Below are 22,046 nucleotides of genomic sequence, written 5' to 3'. Positions count from 1 at the left end.
TGCCAAACTGTCCCACACTCCCTCATTCCCATTCACTATCCCTACATTTTTTAGCTCATTTCCAAACCTATGTATGCGTGCTATCTATAAGGGCAATTCGACAGTCAGCTTACTACTGTTTTACCACCTCCTATGTAGAAATGTCTTGTCCCCAGTCTCACGACTATGTAGATATGACCTGTAATTATATTCTACTGTAAATATAATGTTTACCTACAACTTGTAAAAAGGCTTTAGCCATATGCCCCTTCTTAATGAATGTACTATTTATATTACCAGTTTTTGTTATTGCTCATTTATAATGTATTCTATACTGCACTGCTTACACTATGCAAAAAAGTTTGCCATTTGCTGTCTGTAACTACAGCTTTTCTTCCTGGGCATCCACTGAAAATGGATTCTTTCTGACCCAGTTGGACCATCCCGGAAAACAAATGTAAAATAAATAAATCTCTCTTCATGGGTGCAGGCAACAGCACTCTTTTTTTTTTCTTCTTTTTTGTGAACTTGCATTTTTGTTGAGTAAGTGACTATAGGCATTTAATTGTCTCTTATCCAGTCACGCCATGTGGCTGTACTCCTTCTGAGATAGCAATATTTTGGAGTAAGGACATTTTCCACTTACCCCCAAGACTAAGGAATCCCAGATTTATCTCACACATATACAGTAGTTGGGGGGTTGAAGTATAACCACCCATAAGAAGAGTTTAAATGTGCTTGCCCCACTAGAAATATTCTGTATTTGTTTGTTTTTAAGTTGATATATTGAGAGTTTTGCTGTATTGGAGCTATGTTTTGCAGCGTGGCATTTTAGGCCCCATTTAACTGCCATAAATCCTTTCTAATATTAAAAACTTTAAGGCTGATCATCCACAGCAGAAACACTGACACATCCAGAATCCTATGACATGTCAAAAAAGTCTAAAAAAATTATGTTAAACAGATCATTAGTCTGGAGTACACAATAACAAAAAGATATTGTAGAAAACTTTTGGTACACTGAAACTTATGGGAAATCATTTGTTGCAGTGGCTTGCAGCTACAACAAAACCATGCATGTTAGCCTAACAGATTTGTTGTTGTGACTGTTTTTAATAAAAAAATTACCTTTATTTATGCTTTCCTTAAATGTAAATTGCATAAATATATGCGTGTGAATTCTAGTCATACAAAATATACATCACTATTCAATGAAGAACTATGGCTGGTGTGTTATTATTATACTTTGTAGACAATAATATCATGTATAATGCATCTGTGATTAAAAAAAAAAAAAACATTTTAATTCTAAAATATGCTTCCTAATACCAGCATTAACTGACAGACAGATACTTCACCATGAGCTGTCAAATTGCAGGGCAGTATACAGTATTCGACTTCTTTAATATCATGTCAGTACCATAATCAAAAAACATATGCTTTCCATGTATCAGAAATAATTTTTGCTATTTACTGATTTTGTAGAAGATGTACAGTGTCCTACTGAAACCAACTAATTGTTTGAACTATAATCTGAAACAATTCAAACATAACAGCCTTTTAAAATATAATAATAACCATCTCCACCAATCATGAGACCCACCATCCACCAGTTACAGTTATTTACCCAACTCACACACCGAACCTTTGCCTGTACCATTCTGGTCATACTTTTTGCTCCCCTAAGTATTTCTTCTCCATTCCTTTTTATCAGGCAGTAATATACTTAATATACTTTCAAAGGTGTCTTTAAATAATTCATTCTATCACATAAGCTCATAAACTCCTATGGTATTAGAGATGATAAACAAAGGGATAAGAGGTGGTGATGTCAGAAATTTAACGGAGATGGCTGAACAAAAATGGATTCTGTTTTTTAATGCAGATAGACCACCTGGTCTAAATGGAGTACTATCACTCAAACCTTCTCTGAAGGCACGTCCATTGAAACATTGATAGATCATTTTATCATGTGCAATTAATGGGTTTTAATGGTGTGTGTATATATTCTTTTTTTATTATTTTTTATATTTATATATATATATATATATATATATATATATATATATATATATAAAATATATATTTGTATGTATTGCAGAGCATTGTTTCTGCTTATTTAAGTGTTCTATATTATCTTATTTTAGGTTGCTGCTAGGCTTTTTATTGGTACCTAGAAAATGCTAGCAATTGATTGGTTAGCTATTCTTTTAAATGTGTTGTATTTGATAGTTGAGGTCAGTCTGATGAAGTGATTTGAATTATCGCAAAAGCACTTACTTCCTTTATATAAAATAAACTTGTTTTTGACAGCTGTGTTGGTTTGGTACTATTTTTTATTATTTTTATGTCAGTTTCATTTTATAAGCACCACACCTTTAGCTTGGTCACGTCTATTTATATATTTTACTTTTTATTAAGATTCATGCTTAAGTAGAATCTCAGTTACATATTAATGAATTATATTTGTAATAATAAAATGCTTTAAACCTCTCTTTTTACCCTACTTACTGACTTTGAGTACTCATCCTTCTTCATTAATGGCTGACAGGTAGAGAACACCATCATCTTTCATTAGACAAACAGCTTTTGATCATAGTTATAAAACAACAAGCCTTTTGCCTTCTTTTTCTTCTTTCGCTTTTCCCGGTTAGGGGTCGCCCCAGCGGATCACCTGCCCGCTCATGATTGGCAGTGGAGTTTACAGTGTCGAGTTGCCAGCCTGGTGCCCAACCTTCCACAGAAGGCAAACGCATGCACACAGTCACACCTAGGGCCAATTTAGAGTGTCCAATCCACCTACAGCCTGTCTTTGGAAACTGGAGCACCCAGAGGAAACCCACGCAAACACAGGGAGGACATGCAGACTCCAGACAAAAGGCACCCCAGCCAAGGATCGAACCGGAGAACCTGTTGCTGTGAGGCGGCAATGCTAACCGCTGCACCACCTTGGCCGCCCATCAAGCCTTTTGTTTGTTGACTATAAAATATTTTACTTCTTCGTCCAGCAACCTTAGTGTCCATCCCACTTCCAATGCGATCCCAACATCTCCTTATCATCTTATTTAGATAGGCCAGCTTGGGGATTTCATTAGAATCTAAAACTTAATTTAAAATAGTCTTACTTCAAACATGTGTAAATCCTCCTGTATACACTCAGGGTACCCCCTCCATCAGCTAATTATCAAATACCCATTATTTTGTAAGATACCCAAAGCTTAGTGCCCCTGCAATATGGAAATCACATGACAAAAATCTGCTATCTGGGGCAGCTCAACCAACCATATAACTCTACCAAGACTTATCTCAATATTTACTATAGAGCTGACTAGCAACCTATTTCACATAAATTAAGTCCCACAATTCACCAAGCATTAGCATACCAACCTGTGCTAAATAATATGCAAAACTATCATCTGAACAGCTGCACAACACTAGTGACCAAGGAAGAGAGAAGATTTATCACCACCCTTTATTCTCCACTCATATCACATTACCTGTATTTATCACCATAGCTTATTCTCCACTCATATCACACTACCTTTAATAAATATAAAGGTCACAAGTATCTCCACTCATATCACACTACCTTTAATAAATATAATGGTCACAAGTATCACCGCTCATATCACACTACCTTTAATAAATATAAAGGTCACAAGTATCTCCACTCATATCACACTACCTTTAATAAATATAATGGCCACAAGTATCACCGCTCATATCACACTACCTATAATAAATATAAAGGTCACAAGTATCTCCACTTATATCACACTACCTTTAATAAATATAAAGGTTACAAGTATCTCCACTCATATCACGCCACCTATAATAAATATAAAGGTCACAAGTATCTCTGCTCATATCACACTACCTCTAATAAATATAAAGGTCACAAGTATCTCCACTCATATCACGCTACCTATAATAAATATAAAGTCACAAGTATCTCCACTTATACCACGCTTCCTATAATAAATATAAAGGTAAAAAATATCTCCACTCATATCACGCTAGCTGTAATAAATATAAAGGTCACAAGTATCTTCACTCATATCACGCTTCCTATAATATAAAAGTCACAAATATCTCCACTCGTATCATGTTACCTGTAATAAATATAAAGGTCAAACATATATAGCAACATAAGGAGCATAAGCAGTAACCACTCTGTTATTAGACTTTTTTATTATATCTATCACATTCATAAAATATTCCTGAATACCAAGAAAAGCTATTCTTAAATTCCATTCAGCATGACAGTCAAGCTCCCACTTCAGCTGTTCTATAAACAAAAGTAATCATATTTGCAGCATAAGCCCAGACCCATTCATTCTCCACCGGGCAAAGACTGTTTCCCCTCAGGAAAGCTTTTGGCCCACTCTTCAACTGAGGAATGGGTAATACCCCCTGAGATGAGACCCCAGCAGCCTCATCATTGTTCTTAAAGTCAGAGTGAAACATCCCCATTGAAAAATAAAGCTTTATATATTGCTTGGGGGCAGCCTCATATGATTCCATATCATACAGGCCTGATAAACCTGTACATCAAACTGAACAGGCACACATGCCTAAATGTTTCTCGACTTTAGACATTATAGATTTAATTGTCATCCGTCTTTAAATATTTTTAAACAGCTACAGAAAATTAATATAATCTGCACTACCCAACATTGACCTAGTATGAGACCCATCAATGCACTTTAGACTTAAAGTTTCCTCTCTCTCACCTAACCATCTACACACTCATATAAACACAATTCAGTAACATCCCTCAGGGAAGGTACACTACTAGAAAAAACAAGCAACTGTTATAACAGGCAAAACTTCCTTCAGAAAGAATGGCAACGTATTTGACATAAAATTAACTGATTATTTAATATGTTTACTTAGTCAGATGAGCTGTGCAAAATGCTATTCTTCTCTCATGTGGTTTAGAAGAGAATATATAAAAGCATTAGCAATTCCTCTACATCCTTGTAACCTAACGTTATTTTCCCTTCTGATAGAACCTGCTGAGAGTAGCCCATTTCGTTGGGAACTAATTTACAGCTCAATTGCTGCCGGCTTGGCCATCACCTTGGGAGTGCTGATTGGGACACAAATTGCCCGTCGAAACAAACGCAAGCATGGTGCACTCTGGCTTCCTGCTGGCTTTACCAGACATCGCGTCTCCAATGACCGAAGACGGCGGGAACCACTGGGAGAAGATGCCATAGGACTAAAGTAAGTTTGCCCAAATGCATGTTGGTATCAGAGTGACCAAGGAACATAGTATCACTGTACCACAGCCATACTGGGTAGTAGATGGCACCTGAATACATGGCCTGACACTGCACTGTACTCTGAGGCTTATATATTTGCACAATAATGCCGTAATATCAAAGCAGTCTCTGCATATTATTGTAATTTCTGTAATTATCTGACTTATTTGCACAGGACTACTAACATAACAAGTATATCAGAAATGGTGGAACATAACAAATGTAAACGTTGTCAGATTCCTTTGCTTCAGTAATCAAGTCATTATTTATCGTAATGTACTAATCAATATAATCTGCAAAAGAATCTATGTTGTTTCATTCAAATTCTGCAAGGAGGTAGGAAAGGAAACAATATCCCTGCAAAAAAAAAAATCACTTATGTAGGACCACGTCTTTAAAGCAATACCAGCATTTTTACTTGATAAAGGAGCGACTTACATAATTAATGCAGTGTTATTGTTGGCTTCACCATACTTTAAATTCTGTATGATTATTTATCATAACCCTAAGGTATATGCTGAACAATTATGCCTATGTCTGATGGTGATATAAAGGGAGTGTTCTATGAAGAATTGTCAACACTTATTGAAATACTGGAGCTTTATTAAGAAGCTTGCAAAACTGAAGGTACACAGTAAGTACCAAGCTTGCTTATTATTATGAATACCAAAATATGTAGGATACTGTTCAGCATACTGACTGACACCAAAAAAGCCAAGTGGAAAGTAGTCATTTATACAGATTGCAAAACATTTACAAAACCACTGAGATCCAAAAACCTTTAGAACCTGTACAACAATACTGATTCCATAGAGTGGACAAAAGAATATATGAAAAAAGTCCAGCATATGTCAGAAATGTGCAGATTAAAACAACATTGTCAGTCCGTAGAAGGACAAGATGAGGCACAAAGAAACAGACTTATATGCAGCATGCACCATCAGGGCAGACAGAAGAAAAGCTGCAACCACAGAAAGTCTTAACACTAGGGAGGGCACTATACACAGCATTGTCCATAGCTAGTGAGTTACAAAAAGATTTGGTTCTGTGCACTGTTAGTGAATCACCGTGTAAACACATGCAAAAGTGCACTGTTAGTGAATCAGCCTGTAAACAGATGCAAAAGCAATGTGCTGTTGAGCTACAGCAAGATCAGATTGTGTCCACTGCTAATAAATTAACCTGTAATGCACATGAAAGCAAGCAGGTTTTTGTTGTGGCAAGAGATTAAGAATAACTTGTGATGGTAGAGTCAAATAAAAAATTAAAGAAAGTTCCAGAAGAAAGGATACATTGAAAGAGAATATGACTTAAAGAATGGTAAAGAAGCACAAATGGCAAGGTGACCAACGGTCCCAGTTTTTCCAGGACAGTCCCAGTTTGGAAGTCTCTGTTCTGGAATCCCAAACATTGTCTTTGGGAAGCAGAAATGTCCCAGTTTAGTCTGAATGGTTTCTAGCATTCGTAGTGCTGCTTCAGTGAGTGAACCAAAACAAAAACTTCAGGCAGTTTCGTGGACGACAAAAGATTCTGTTAGATCCACAGTCAGACTATAGACAAGGCAGGTGGTGGGAGAGTTATATCCATGATAAGAAGAGGAGCTCCTTTAGTAATCCAAGAAGAAAATATATAAGCTGAGCAGGTACATACGATCTGTGTCTATTGGATGGCAGAGCGGATTACTTTAGCAAATGTTTACTTGCCCCCCCCCCCAAACAAATTTAAATGAGATAAAATGAATGTTGCAGACTGTTAGTTACACAAACCTCTTGATGCTGCTGCCAAGGATTACTCTCACTCATCTCTTTCTCTCTCTGACACACACACACACACACACACACACACACACACACACACACACACACACACACAGACACACACCCATATATATTTATAGCCTTGTCCAGATTTCTTGCTGTAAGAGGTTGAGAAGTATGCACAAACATCTTAATAGCTGCTAGGGGATCGCATGCTCGCTGTCACTCTTCACTCTCTCTCTCACACACACAATGTTGCTCAATCGCTCTCACTCTGTCCCGATCTCACACACACACACATGCACGCACGCATAGACACGCATAGTCACTTCATCATTCATACATGTATTCACTCGCACACGATCGCTCTCACTCTCCTGATCTCTCACACACAAACAGTCACTCCCTCGTTCATACATGCAGTCACTCACACATCACTCTCACTCTCTCCCAATTTCTCACACACACACATTTTCTCATTCATATATTCATTAACTCACAATTGCTCTCACTCTCTCCCAATATCTCACATACACAGTCTGCCGCTCTCACTCTCTCTCTCAATCATACCTCTTAAAATACTTCTCAGATTTTCACAGAATGTCGAGATTTTTGACTCATATTTTAAGTCTGTTCCTCATAAAACTTATGGTTTTCTTGTAAGTCAATAAATAATTAGACATTTGATCGTCATATCCTTCAGGTAATTCATGTTAACACAACACCTTTTATTCTAGTAACTTTCTAAGTTTATATTATCAATATTTAAAATGTATGCATATTTTTGGGTCTTTGTCCCCCCATTATTTTTGGCTTTGTCCAAATTTCTTGTGCTGGGAACTTGTGAGGTATGCTCTTAACTGTACAGATTTTTGCAGAACGTCCAGATTTTTACTTCATAGTTTTGGTCCATTTCTCATAAAATTATGGATTTCTAGCAAATAGTTGGCAAATCATTGAGTATTTACGTCAGAAAATATTGACAGACATTTGAGTTTCAGACTTAAATACCTTTCAGAAAATTTGTGCTAATGTAAAACCTGCTATTCTATCAACTTTCTAAGTTTGTAAAAGCAGTATTTAAAATGTGTCCCTATTTTTGGTCCCCCCCCCCACTATTGACTGCTCTGTGACGCTTCCTCACCCAGTATCACACTATGTGGATTCCATGGAATGTGTTCTGCGTAACAGACACACTGGTAATGAACAGAGAAGAAAATTGTTTTCTCAGCAAATTACCTATATAGTCAATTCTCTTGGTGCATAGCATACCTCTCAACTGTCCAGAATGTCCAGATTTTTGCCTCATATTTTTGGTCTGTGTCTGATCCTCATAAAAATTATGGTTTTCTGGTAAATCATTGAGGACTGAACCAACTAAATAATGTCATACTTTTGAGTTGTAGGCTTCATATTCTTCAGAAAATGCACACTAACACAAAATCCTGTTATTCTAGCAACTTTCTAAGGTTAGAAAAGGAATATTTTAAGATCGGTCCCTGTGTTTGTAAAGATGTCCCCCAGAATCTTTGAATTTAATGTTGCAAGGCATGTTCCACATGTATGGCGCAGGGATTAGTGTAGGGCTGTAGGCCTATAAATAGGCTGCAGCTTAAGTGTCCCAGTTTAGGTCATGTAGCAAAATGGTCACCTTGACAAATGGTAACAAATGAAAATGCATAAAAATTCACAGAAAATAGGTAAGATGCACAAAGTGGGCAATACCTAGAGTGAAACTGATTCAGATAACATGAAATGATGCAAAAGCTGAACCATAAGAGATACTGTGCTTAGAATTACAAAATGCCACTGAAAGAGACCATAAAATCATATGGCTTCTCCCAGAGGTGGCAGGGGTAAACTGAAAATGTGTCTATATCATATTATCAAATCGCACAAATTGTGAACACTCATAATATCGAGTGTACTGGACCTCGAAGTGCTTTTTCTGAGATTGCGGTACAGTGAAGAATGGGATATTTGCCCTTTCCTCACTGTAGTGCAATCTCAGAGTTGGAATATATATTTAGCGGGGGGGGGGGGGCACAGCCCCCCACAATAGGAAGTTTGAGGTCCGGTATGTTTGATATTATGAGCATTTACAATTTGTGCGATTCGCTCATATGATATAGACCCACTGAAAACTGAAGTTAGATACTGTAGCCTCATTATCTATTATTTTTCCACTAGAAAGCTATTTATTATTTAGTGGCATTCATTTACCAGAAAAGTACAATGGAGCAGTGTTCTTTTTCCAGAGGATGCCCGGAGAGAAAAGCTCCATTATACAGACATCATGGATATCATTTGCATTGTTTCAGCATTTATAGCCAGATTCGTTCATGAGTAAGAGTTCCATTATTCAGACATCCTTGCCATCAGTTACATCATTCACAACAGTTTAAATTAAAAATAACTGTTACATGGGTTGTATATGAATACATTGAATGACTATATGATTGTCAGGTTTTACATAAGAATATTTGTCACTGATATCTCAGATCAATCATGTACAATTACAGAGATATAACCCTTTGTTTAATGTAACACTAGTACTTCATGGCAAACAATATACATTTTTTAAAAAATCTGCAATATAAAATCAGCACCTACAAACAGACAGACCAACCGTTGGTTTTAATACCAATTTATAGCCCATTGCCTACCAAACAGGTATTATATTTTAAATTTTTAACTCATACCATTTATCAGATATTATAAATCTAATGAAGTGTGTTTGCAGTAGAGAATTTGGAGAAAAGCTCTCGGGAAGCAAGGAATTTCCTGGCTTAGAAGATCTCAGGAAGTAAAGGTGTTAATTTGCTTGCTGTTGTTCTAGATTGGATGAGCTAAGTCTGCCTGTAATAATCAGCCATATGGAATAGGTACTGTTCAGTGGCTTAATGTTGTTGGATAGCATAGGCAGACATATCATGTTTGATTCAAGGTCTTTAAAGAAAGCCAAACATACTTTTGAATAAACTGACAGACAGGCCTTCAGTCTGATCAGGGAGTGAAATACAATCTGAGACATTTAGCTTGACCTGTGAAGTAAAAAAATGTAATCAATATCTGTACATCAAAAAATGCACACCGGTAATGGATCAGCAGCCATTGATATCTATCTTTTCACCCCATGAAAATGGTTGCTTGTAATGACAGTAACACAGCAATAGCATTTGGCATTGTTTTTTCTAAGTACATTCTCCTGAGACTGTATTCAAAGGGACTGTGTAGCATCATAATGCAGGTTAACTATTGTGGTGGCTTTATAAGAGCAACTAAGATGCCAGAACTAGGCGATGACATTACATTTGTGCAAAAGGTCATGTCAGCGAGATGTGAAGGGGTCTTTCTGAAGAGGAAAGACAAAGGGGAAAGGAGGAACTACATGCAGCAGATTGCAGGGACTAACTACCCTCTGGATCTCTGAAACCACTGTTTCCACAGAGAAGGTTGTGGAATCATAAAATGGACTTCTGAAATGGGTGTTGGAGAGTAAATCCACAGAGGCATTTGGAATGGGTGATGGAGAATAAATCCACAGAAGCATTCAGAAAGGTACGATAAGTGGAAAAATGGTAAGGGCTGGGAAAAATGGGGGAGAGGTAAAATGTTAAGGGAGTTAAAATGGCAGACTGTATAGGATTGCTGTCTCTTTCGGCAATTAGACTAATGTATGATAAATGTAAAGTTTTGTCAAAGGGATATACTATTGGCATAAAGGGCTTGCCTGGACTAGACAATTTACTGTATTCTGTATTTGCAGTTGGTAAGACACAATTATCCATGCCGACGAATTTTAAGTAGTTTAAGAATGACAATTCCACCCAACTTTCAAGGCAGAGTGTTGGACACAATATATGAGGGAAATTTGGAGACTGTGAAAATGAAATCTCGAACTCATAGTTTTGTATGGTAATTTGAAAGTGATAAATGCATTGTTATTTTATTGGATAAAAAAATGGCTCAGTTTGGACCTCCATAATCACCTTTACACCCCTAGTTCTTCCATACTGATGACATAGTGATATTTATGGACTCACTATTGTGAACTGCTATAGATCCTTACTCTGAATGGCCAGAGGTTATTTGCATAGAGTTAATTACCTCATTAAAAACTCCTGCAGTGCTACAAAGTCCACAAGGAATAGCCTACCACAGCATCTTGTTGGTTGCTGATAGTTTACTTCAGAAAGTGTTTACAACCTTCAAAACCTAAGCAGCAGAAAGCATTTCACACATGGTCCCCATTATTCATCTATAATGGTTTAGAAGAAAGGTTTATGAAATTGTGTTAAAAAACAGTGAAGATTAGGAGTGCCTAATGAAATTCATTACCACTCAAAGCAGATAATTTCTTACTGATTTACTGAAATACAGTTCTTATAATGACTAAGTTAATGGAAGCAATGCTTTTCATGAACTTTAGGCCAAGCTTGAACATTTCTGAAGGGAGTGCAAATAACCCTGGACAGCATGACAGCCTAATTGTGCTACTTTTGTTCCCCTTGGTAGACTGAAGTGTAATTTATTACAGAAACTATTGTCCAAATGTATAAGCAATTCTGCTCACAATGGAAAACTTCAGGAAACCACAAAACCATATAGTAAAAAGCAAAAATTTATTCTAGCACCTCGGTGTGACCACCTTCAAGGAATAACATCTAAAATTTTAAACCATCAGCAGCTGAAAGAACTGTCCTGGCAGAAAAATGCCAAGAGTGACTGCAGAAAAATGTTAAGCAACAATGAATTGATGGAAAAGACACTTGGGCAGTTGCTGAAAATCTTAAGGATATTGTGGCAGAAGTATCCATCCTAAGGAAAAGTATGTCAAGCAAGATGAATGTTGCCAGCAGTTATTAACAGGAAGGTAAACTGAATGAAGGAAGAGGTGGGATTGCATACCATGACTTCCACAAGAGTACACTGTAAAGGAAGATGGAGGATCTGAATGTGAAGACTGAAAATAGGACACATTGAGATCACTTAGGCAGAGCTGACCTGCCACTACAAGTGGGTAGGGGGGCTTAAGCTGCTGTAAGTGACTAAACAGGACATCTTTACTCTGGCAGAAAAGTCCAGAAGGTATGGCATTGACACTAGATACAGTCTATCAGGTAAGGCATTAAAAAGAAGTCATTGGATACGTGTGACAGCTACTCTCAAATCTCATGAGTACAAAACAAGACAATAAGGAGAAGGGGTGACCACTAACTAGCTACCAAGTGTCACGAAGTCCAGATTCTGTAGGGCGTTTTCAACCCAATATACACAAACACGGCAGGCACATATCCACATGTCATAGTAGATGAGTCAACAGTCAACAAAGAGTTTACTGTGAGGATGGTATAACCAGATATTTTGGCTGTGGTGTGGAGGGAGCATAGATGGGCCTTTCCTTTTCATAGTATAATAGTGTCAGAGTATGATGGTATCATAGTGTCACAGTGTTATGGTATCCTAGTGTCACAGTGGTATGGTATCCTAGTGTCACAGTGGTATGGTATCCTAGTGTCACAGTGGTATGGTATCCTAGTGTCACAGTGGTATGGTATCATAGTGTCACAGTGTCATGGTATCCTAGTGTCACAGTGGTATGGTATCATAGTGTCACAGTGTCATGGTATCCTAGTGTCAGAGTGTGATGGTGTCATGGCATCCTAGTGTCACAGTGGTATAGTACCATAGTGCTCCAGTGTCACACTATCATAGTGTTACAGTCTTGTGGTATCATAGTAGAATACTAGGCTATCAACCAAGGGGCCTTTTAAGCCTCTCTATGCTTCTCAGTAACATTTGTTAGGTTTTGGTCCCCAAGAGTTTTGGACGGTATATATGACTTAGGCATGAGTAGCTGAACATTTACAAGCTTCTGCTCTCTAATAAAGCCACGGGTGCCAAACCAGGGATGAATTTCCTGTTCCCCATTCAACTGTCCAATTTACACTTGAATTGGATTAGGGAAGAAATCTGCTTCATATGGATGGGAAACCTGTTGCAGAGAAGGGGGAGCTTCTGAGACACATACTTGTCCCTCCAGCATGTCCTATTTATGTTGCAGGCAAGGTTTAGGTCCCTGGAGTGAATGTTCCTGATAAAATGTGTTTTGCAGAGTTGCAACAGGTCCATTAGGGCTACATCAGAGGTCATGGAGTCTATGGGTATGTGTAATAGTGACATTATTTAGATGAAATTGATAAACAAATACTGAACAGATAATTTTTTTTGGTGGGGAGGGTATGTGTGCATTCAAAGATCAGTAAAGTCAGGGAAGAGCATAGGAAAGAGAAAAGTGATTGCTGAGTTTAGTGCATATGCAAGGGCAGAATAAGTTGGGAAGGGAGAAGATTTAGGGAAATACATAGGGGACATAAGGGGAGTGGCGTGATGGAGCACAAGAATTTTGCCCAGGAAAAAAGCCTCACATATATTATGGGACATATAAGGGAGGGATCAAAAGTGTGATCTGGCATTTGGTTTTAATGAACAGCAAGAGCATATTACATAGACGTATTGGTTAAAGTAGTACAGTGAATATATGGCTGTGGCTTTGTGAAGTTCACTATTATTTTGCCTGTTTTGGAAATGAAAAACCATGTTATTTTTCATTTTGTTTCCATATTTTTTTAATGTAAAGTAGTTTGAATAGAGCCATTAATAATATAAGCTAAAGTGGTTCCAGTTCATTATATCAACAGTTAATTATACTGATAGATAATTTTATTGAGTTTATTTTGTTGACAAGGATAAGTATTTTGGTGTTGGGGGGGTGGGTGTCTGTGCAAGTGTTGATAGGTTAGGATTAGAGAAGAGTTATTTAAGGGAAAAGAGTTAGTATTTTCCATGTTTTTCTGTGTGTGTGTGTGTGTGTGTGTGTGTGTGTGTGTGTGTGTGTGTGTGTGTGTGTGTGTGTGTGTGTGTCTACACGTGTGTGTCTACACGTGTGTGTTTACGTGCAAATATCTGTATGTGTGCATGTCCATGTGTGTGATGTGTGTTTGTGAACAAAGGTAGTGCAGGTTGTTACATCACTTTCAGTTGTAAAGGTTTGCAGCCCTCTGTCTAGAACTTTTTTCAGTGCTTTTTACTCTACTTCCTCAGGCCTCTGCATCATGAAGCAGACTGTGATGACGATTCGGACATTTTCCAAAATCCCACCGCAGATGGGCAGCCACCCAGTAAACGGATGAAAGTAAGAAATACTAAGTTTCTTTTCTGCGTTTGAATTTTCATATAGTCTTATAAACTGGTAAAAGTCTAGACTTGTTGACAAAATGTTATCACCACTGTCGTTTTCTTTTTCATTCGCTTACCAGTCAGAAGGGCCGAAAGCTGAAATTACATTGATGTTTCTAGGTGTATATGCAGCCATGGCCAACACAATGTTGTATGTTTCATTGTACCTGTGAACGTGTGAAATGTCAAACACTAGATTTCATTATACCTGTATGAATATTGTTTTATACTAAGGAATATTAGTACATCACATTAGGAGCTTCCCACTTTCCTGTTTTTTATGCTGGTAATCATACAAAGACACAACTATGATCCTGCCACATTTTATGCTGAACAATTACCAAATTATAAAGTTTTAATATTACATGCAAAATGATGATTCAGTAATATTAAAACCATTTTACTGGAAAAATAATTTTAGAACGGATTCTGAAGTAATAGTTATAATGATGTTAAAAGTGTACCTCTCAACCTCTCAGAATTAAAAATCATAGCACTCTTCTTTAAAAATCATAGCAGAGGGCCCAAAAGAGGAGCACTTTCTTAATTTTTGGAATACAATGTATTTATATACTAAGCCCCCATATAGCTTGTGATAAGGAATCTTCATATAGGCTTATTTCAGTTATTTAACGTGTATATACCCTTAAACAGATATATCTTTATTAGGAAAAAGGTGAAAATCTTAGAGGAAAAAGATAAAATGTGGCTTTAAAATTCATAGTGCTATGCCTAAATCACAGTAGTTAAGAGGCATGGTTAAAGGAATAATCCTTAGTGTAGGGCTTAATTTTCAAGGAACAATTACCATTCTACTCCTGGTATCTCTACTTTTACTTTTTGAGTATATGAACATATGAATATATAAGTTTTGAAACTTGAAGGAACAAAACTGCAATTAGTTTGGATGCTAATTTCCATTTAAAAACCTTCTCTGTTTCCTCAAATCCATCACTTTGCTGGAATAGTTCATATTCCCTTCATATCAAATATCCCCTAATAAAAATTGTATATAAAACCCGACTTTGACACTAAATGTCCTCTGAAACACTTCATTTGGAACCTATGTTTGAAGCCAAAGTCAGTAGTTCTCCCTGCAACAATTCATAATAAAAGCTTCAAAAAATTCTAATACAATACTTTTGTACAAAACACACCCTATAATGACATTCTGCCCCATAAGGATTTTTCTGCTTCACAGTCCTGACTTGCACAGAAGCACATTGTTTTATGACTAACTGCAGTTTAGATCCCACCCTATATTCACTGAGTTTGATTTTTTTATGTACTTGTGGTGTAATGAGAGCTAGTTTGCATATATTCTGGACATCAGCTTTATCTTGTGATTTCAGCAGAGGTCAGATCGCCTCACCCAGTGGAAGCTATGGCCTTACACAGAGAATAAGTATGAGGTCTCTGATGTGTATGATATTCCATTGTATTTTTAGTGTGGCTCTTTACATGACAACACTGCAGTCTACAGAGTTGTATCATCTTTCTGATGCTCCCCTTTGTCCCTCCTAGCACATTCTAGTGAGATCCTGACAGATCAAACTATACACGCACTACACATTCTTGCTGGGTTATGTTTTTTGGGTCTACTTTAGTAGAACGAAATACCACTTACCCAAATTGCAAATAACTGAGATGACAAAACCAAAACCACATTTTAACAAATGTGCACATCATTGAAACAGATTCTCGGGAAAAGAACCACTTGGCCAACATAAAAAAAAGCACATCAAAGGGGGGGGCTTCACCTCCCATACCCCCCTAACTGTATATACCAACTCTGAAATCCACTATAGTGGGGAAAAGGACAAATTTCCCCATGTTGGCCAAGTGGTTCTTTTCCCGGGAATCTGTTTTGCTGATGTGCACGTTTGTTAAAATGCAGTTTTGTTTTTTTCATCTCTGTTATTTGCAATTCAGATAAGTGGTATTTTGGTTTACTGCAGTAGATCCGTTTTCTTTTTTTTTTTTTTTTTTTTTTTTTAAAGGTTTGTGGTACTTTATCTAAGACATGTGTGCTTAGAAGATAAAAGTTAGTATCAGCACTGTAAGCAAAAGTGGAATGAGAATCATGGCCTATATCCTGAACTCCCTGTACTACCATTTCTATATTCATGTAGTGGTTACATGTACCTCCTTTATTTTGGTAGGTTACAAAAGAGTCATATGCAGCTATGTCCAGAATGTGAAAAAAAGCTTCTTGGTCCAGATCCTGGTCTTCTGTGCACATTCATATATTCTAAGCATTTGGTCATTCATATCCCCCACTTCCCCCAATTCTGATATTGTATGTGGCACCAGTATCTGATTTAAGTTTCAAACTGCCATTAGGCCTTGTGCAATATATACTATTCAATCCTTATGTATGGTGAGTAGCATGTACACAGATTGTTTTGCTTTGGGTCTGGAATGCTATATTATTGCTCTAATTTTGTGGCATGTCTGAAACTATGTAACTAATGCTGTTGCCAGCATCTAAATTTCCTTCTCAGAAGTGTGGAAGCATACCTGACCTGCTTTGGTAGAACTGTGGAGGTATACCTGACCTGATTTGGTAGAACTGTGGAGATACACCTGACCTGCTTTGGTAGAACTGTGGAAGTATATCTCACGTGCTTTGGTCTACTATTCCACAGAACTCTGCAGGCTGTATAGATCGAGTGCAGGTTTAGTGCTGGAGTAAAACTGGTCTAAAAATAATATCCCCACTGGCTACTGACTGTACTGCTCACACTGTGCATTACTGCTCTGACCATGTGTTCAGGGCTGGTCACACTGTGCATCATTGCTCTGCCCACTGGTTTGGGGCTGCTCACACTCTGCATCACTGCTCTGACCACTGATTTAGGACTGGTCTCACTGTGCATCACTGCTCTGACCACTGCTTATTAGCGGTCACACTGTGCATCACTGCTCTGACCATTGCTTATTAATGGTCACATTGTGCATCACTGATCTGACCACTGGTTCTGGGCCAGTCATATTGTACATCATGGCCCTGACCACTGGTTAGGGGCCAGATACGCTGCATCCCTGTTCTGACTACTGGTTAGAGACTGCTCACATTCCGCATCACTACTTCGACCACTGGTTAGGTGCTGGTCACACCAGAGCCACAGCTAGGTGTTATGATGCCTTGTGCAGCTCCCCAGTCTGCCCCTCACTCAACTCTAAACTGAAGAGCAAAAAAGACAAAAAATTATTGTTTGTAAACTGTAGCAAACTGCTCACTGCAAACATAACAAGTAACTTGCTACAGTCAAAATACCACAGCCAGAGCACTGAAGCTCTTTAGCCCTGACCACAGAAATAGTGTTGGTGTTTCTGAGTGCCAATACTGCACTAGCACCTGAGCATCTACCAATCATGCCCCCTGACACCTGGGGACGGAAACAGCTGCCCCTTCATCCTAACCAACCCATGCCTCTGGGTAACACTTTCCCTTACTGCTCTAACATCTGATTAGGGGCAGATCACACTGTCCCTTGCTGTTCTGACTGATGATTAGAGGCAGGTCACACAGCACATCACTTCTCTGACCACTGGTCAGGGGCAGGTCACACTGTCCCTTACTTCTCTGACTACCGGTTTGGAGCAGGTCTCACAGTACATCACTGCTCTGACCACTGATTAGGGCAGGTCACACTGTCCCTTATTGCTCTGACTGCTGGTTAAGGCAGGTGACACTTTCCCTTGCTGCTCTGACTGTCAGTTAGTGGCAGGTCACACAGCACATCACGGTTCTGACCACTGGTCAGGAGCAGGTCATACTGTGCATTACTACTCTGACTGATGGTTAGGGGCAGGTCACACAGCACATCACTGTTCTAACCACCGGTCAGGAGCAGGTCATACTGTGCATTACTACTCTGATGGTTAGGGGCAGGTCACACAGCACATCACTGTTCTGACCACTGGTCAGGAACAGGTCATACAGTGCATTACTACTCTGACTGATGGTTAGGGGCAGGTCACACAGCACATCACTGGTCTGACCACTGGTCAGGAGCAGGTCATACTGTGCATTACTACTCTGACTGATGGTTAGGGGCAGCTCACAGAGCATGTCAGTGTTCTGATTACTGGTTCTAGTTACAGATTCAGCTGCTTCTTGCTCTGTTATAGCTTCTACTGCTGATTAATCTAAACTTTCAGTGACATTACCCACTTAACCTTCAGTACTTACAGTGTTGGATCTTTCACAAAACTCATGCATTTTATTTCCAAACATACATATTTTTTAAATATATGTACTGTTTAAACCCAAGCTAATCTTTTAATAGGAGAAGGGACTGCTCTACAGCTCTGTACTTTCCATCCTTTCTGTAGGAAATGAGTGATTTGAGCTTTTTTCCTAAAGAATGAATGTGTGGAATCTTCATAGCTACTGAAATTCAGACATTTCTGCATATATAGGAAATGATCCCTACTCATAAGGTAATGAAAATCTGGTTTTGAGAGCAATGGATCAATGGACCGGTAAATGTACATCTGTGACATTCTAATTTTCCTCATTTAGAAGGAATTCCCCAGGAATGCATGCAGTTCTTATGGAGACAGGTGTTTCTCAAGATATAGATGGGATACGTTTTCATTTCTTAGAATCTGTGTTGCATATCTGTGTTGGCACAAATTAGTGTGATGAGGTCTTGACTCCTTCCCAGGCCAGTCTTAATAAAGTATTCAGAAACATTCAAATAGTATTAGTGAATGAGGTTGATGCCAGAGTTACCAATGAACTGAAATGGCTCTGACAGATTGCAGACACACCATAAAGGTTTTAAGTGACTTGTTTGTTGAAGTCTGATGAATTAACCCTATGCTGCAAAATCACCAGTGTATCTGACCTTTGTCCACTTTGAAATCCTGATATCTTATTTTATTTATTTATTTATTTGGCATTTGTTAACCAAGTTAGCCCATCTGAGCCAATGGCCCGTTTTCAGTGCAGACCCAAGGAGAAAAGCTCCAGCAATACAAACATAAAGAGATAACATAGTAGGCAATATACAAAACCCAAGAAAAACAGTGCAGCAATACAACATAAGCAAAAATTACATATACAGTAATCAGGTAAAATGCATAACTAATAAAAATAAAAGAAAGTGAAGTAAATACAACTAGTACATTTAAGTATTTACAATAATGACCTATCTTTCCCAAGTAGCATAATGTAGTATTGTCTAGTGAGCAGATTAGTCATTGAATTATTAGATGTAGACAGTGAAAAGAAAAAGAAAGGAAAATGCAGATTTAGCTTTATCATGGATGTGCCTTCTTTGAAGGTTGGGCATCGGGCTGGCAACTCGGCACCATAAAAATCCACTGCCAATCATTAGCGGACCAGAGTTCCGCTGTAGTGACCCCTAACTGTGAAAAGCGGAAAGACTGCATCTTTATCATCTATGTCTTCTGAAGATTCATGGTCTGCAGTAATTACTACAAATATCATTTGTGCTGGAACCTGAGAACCCCTACACAATCACCTGTGTGTGCTCTCCGTCAGTGTCAGGTGGTACACTTAGTAACTCACTAGATGCCAGTTCAAGTGAGTCACTGTCAGTAAGCATCTCTTCAAGTACATTGGTGGCACTTAATGCTTTCTTCTGCATTTTTAACTAACAATAAACTTCACATTCTGACACTGGATCACCTAGTATGGTCTGTCCTCACCAGAATACCCCTCAGCTCTCCCTGATTTTACTTCATATTTTTGCCTTGTACCAGGCAACATTTTTGATTTTTCTGGCAAATTACTTAGGATTATACACATTCATTAAAGCAAAACATTAAACATTCGTCCTTCTTTTTTCTCAGAAATCCGTATGCAAAAACATTTGTACTATTAACTGTTTTAAGTGAATTACAGAAATATTTAAAAATTGTGCCTGTGCTTTCTCCCCCATTATTTTTTGGCCTTTTCCATTCTTGAGCAAAGAAGTTGATAGGCATGCCCACCATAATCAAAATGCAGACCCTTCCTAACTCCAGGTGGTAATTTGATTCCACACTCCATGGGGTCCTACAGAGCTGTTGGAAGACCTTACTCCTTCCTTCTTTAACAAAGCACCCCAACCATGAGTCGTTACATAGTCTCTGCCTTTGCCTCAAACTATTGCCTGTAAAATTTAGTTAGAAACAACATGGATGTGTTTCAGAACTGCCTCAGTGTCATCAGTGTAGGGAACTATATACCCACAATAATCTCCTTTAGTCAGTAAAAACTAATCAGAGGTATGCCAGTATACACACACACTGGCATTGAGGTTTTAAGCACTCTCTCTCTCTCTCTGTCGCCTAAGAAGGCCGAAGATATCACCACCCAAACAGTAACAATACAGACTCTGCCTTCCCTCCAAAGTGCAACCTGATAGTATTTATCCTAATGTCACCTCAGTCACAGACAGTCCCTAATCTGAGTAACAGCAATTGTTTGATATTCTAAGGCAGTGTAGGGAAATTCCACCCAATACTTTTAATTAGAAAAAAAACAACTAAAATACAGTCAGATGAATGGAACATATATGCCAGTATACACACTGTGTCACTTAGTACCCCCTCACTCAGAGGTCCTGAAAAACCAATGGGGAGCATATTTTTTATCAATTTATCACCCATCCTCTCAAATAGAGAAAGCACAAACATTACATTTGCCTCCAAACTGAAACCTCAGAGTATGTGTCCTGCACTTTTCTCAAACACTGACAGTCATACAGATATTCTCTATAACTACACTGCTTTGGTTTGCTTCCAGCTCACGAAAAACTATTTTAGCCAGAAAAGAAATACACAGATGAAATGGAAGTGGGCCTGTATACACACTCTTCATTGAGCAACTTAGATCTTCCTCACCCCTACATATAAATACAGCCACTTCCTTCCTTCCTGCACTTAATAATCAGACTCACGTTCACACATCAGGGTGTCCTGCAGAAATGCTGGGGGATTTTGCCCTTCTTTTTGACATGGACCCCATGCCAGCAATCACAACTCTTTTTCTACATCTGCTGTATAATCAGTGTAGCTGCAGTTTATTGCAAAAGGAACAAAAACACACACCTACTTTTTTTTTTTCAGATCTCAGCAATGACAAATAATGTTAACGCGTAGAGAAGCTGATTTTCTCATACTAACCATAAAACCACTGCTGTGACCGTCCATGACAGGAAGTGATTGCTGACACCTGCAGCACTCCCTCTGCACATTTCAGCAGTCTACACAGAAATTACCACAAAAGTCTGCTAAGCAGAGAGATCAGTTGAATGTAAACAACTGACTTGTCTGCTTACACTGCTGCATAGTAAGTGAACATGGATTGGCTATGCATATCCTTTTACTATGGGGAAGGGATGAAAGTGAAAAGCCGTGCCAAGGAATACCATGTCCCACCAGGATTCCAAACCCCATTCATTCTAATTGAAAGCTGTAGGGTTAATATTCAACTAGTGCAGTTATTGAATTAGTAAAATAATTACCCTACAACTGTTCTGAGAAAGCCAAAACATGTTTAATAAAAAAGATATGCTAAAACAAAAGCTGCAAGGATTGGAGAAAAAAACACCAATTCTGTTTGAGAGTTACATGCTAAAATCTTTTTATCCTTAATAAAAAAGAGCCATATGAGAAGTTCGGAGACATTTTTTTGAATTGCATCAAAATGAAAGTTGCTTATAGCAGAATTCTATTACTACAGTAGAGTAAATTAAAATGGCTGATACTGTTCAGTTTAAAAATGTATTCATATTAGCGAGTTAGTAAGATTTATATACAAGCAGATTTTACCATGTAT

The 22,046-nt window shown here is 38.1% G+C and overlaps 1 protein-coding gene across 1 annotated transcript in view; it reads left to right on the top strand.

The window, feature by feature from the left end:
* NOTCH4 (notch receptor 4) overlaps positions 1 to 22,046 on the top strand; it is a 563,400-nt gene that overhangs the window by 471,512 nt on the left and 69,842 nt on the right. The window contains exons 27-28 of the mRNA XM_044083199.1: positions 4,992 to 5,208; positions 14,111 to 14,201. Of these exons, the coding sequence (XP_043939134.1) occupies positions 4,992 to 5,208; positions 14,111 to 14,201 (308 nt within the window). The remainder of the gene's footprint in view (positions 1 to 4,991; positions 5,209 to 14,110; positions 14,202 to 22,046) is intronic.

The sequence above is a fragment of the Protopterus annectens genome, chromosome 9.part0 (assembly GCF_019279795.1).
Source record: "Protopterus annectens isolate FY-2018-M chromosome 9.part0, PAN1.0, whole genome shotgun sequence".
NCBI lineage: Eukaryota > Metazoa > Chordata > Ceratodontiformes > Protopteridae > Protopterus > Protopterus annectens.
This window is presented reverse-complemented; position numbering and strand designations above follow the sequence as displayed.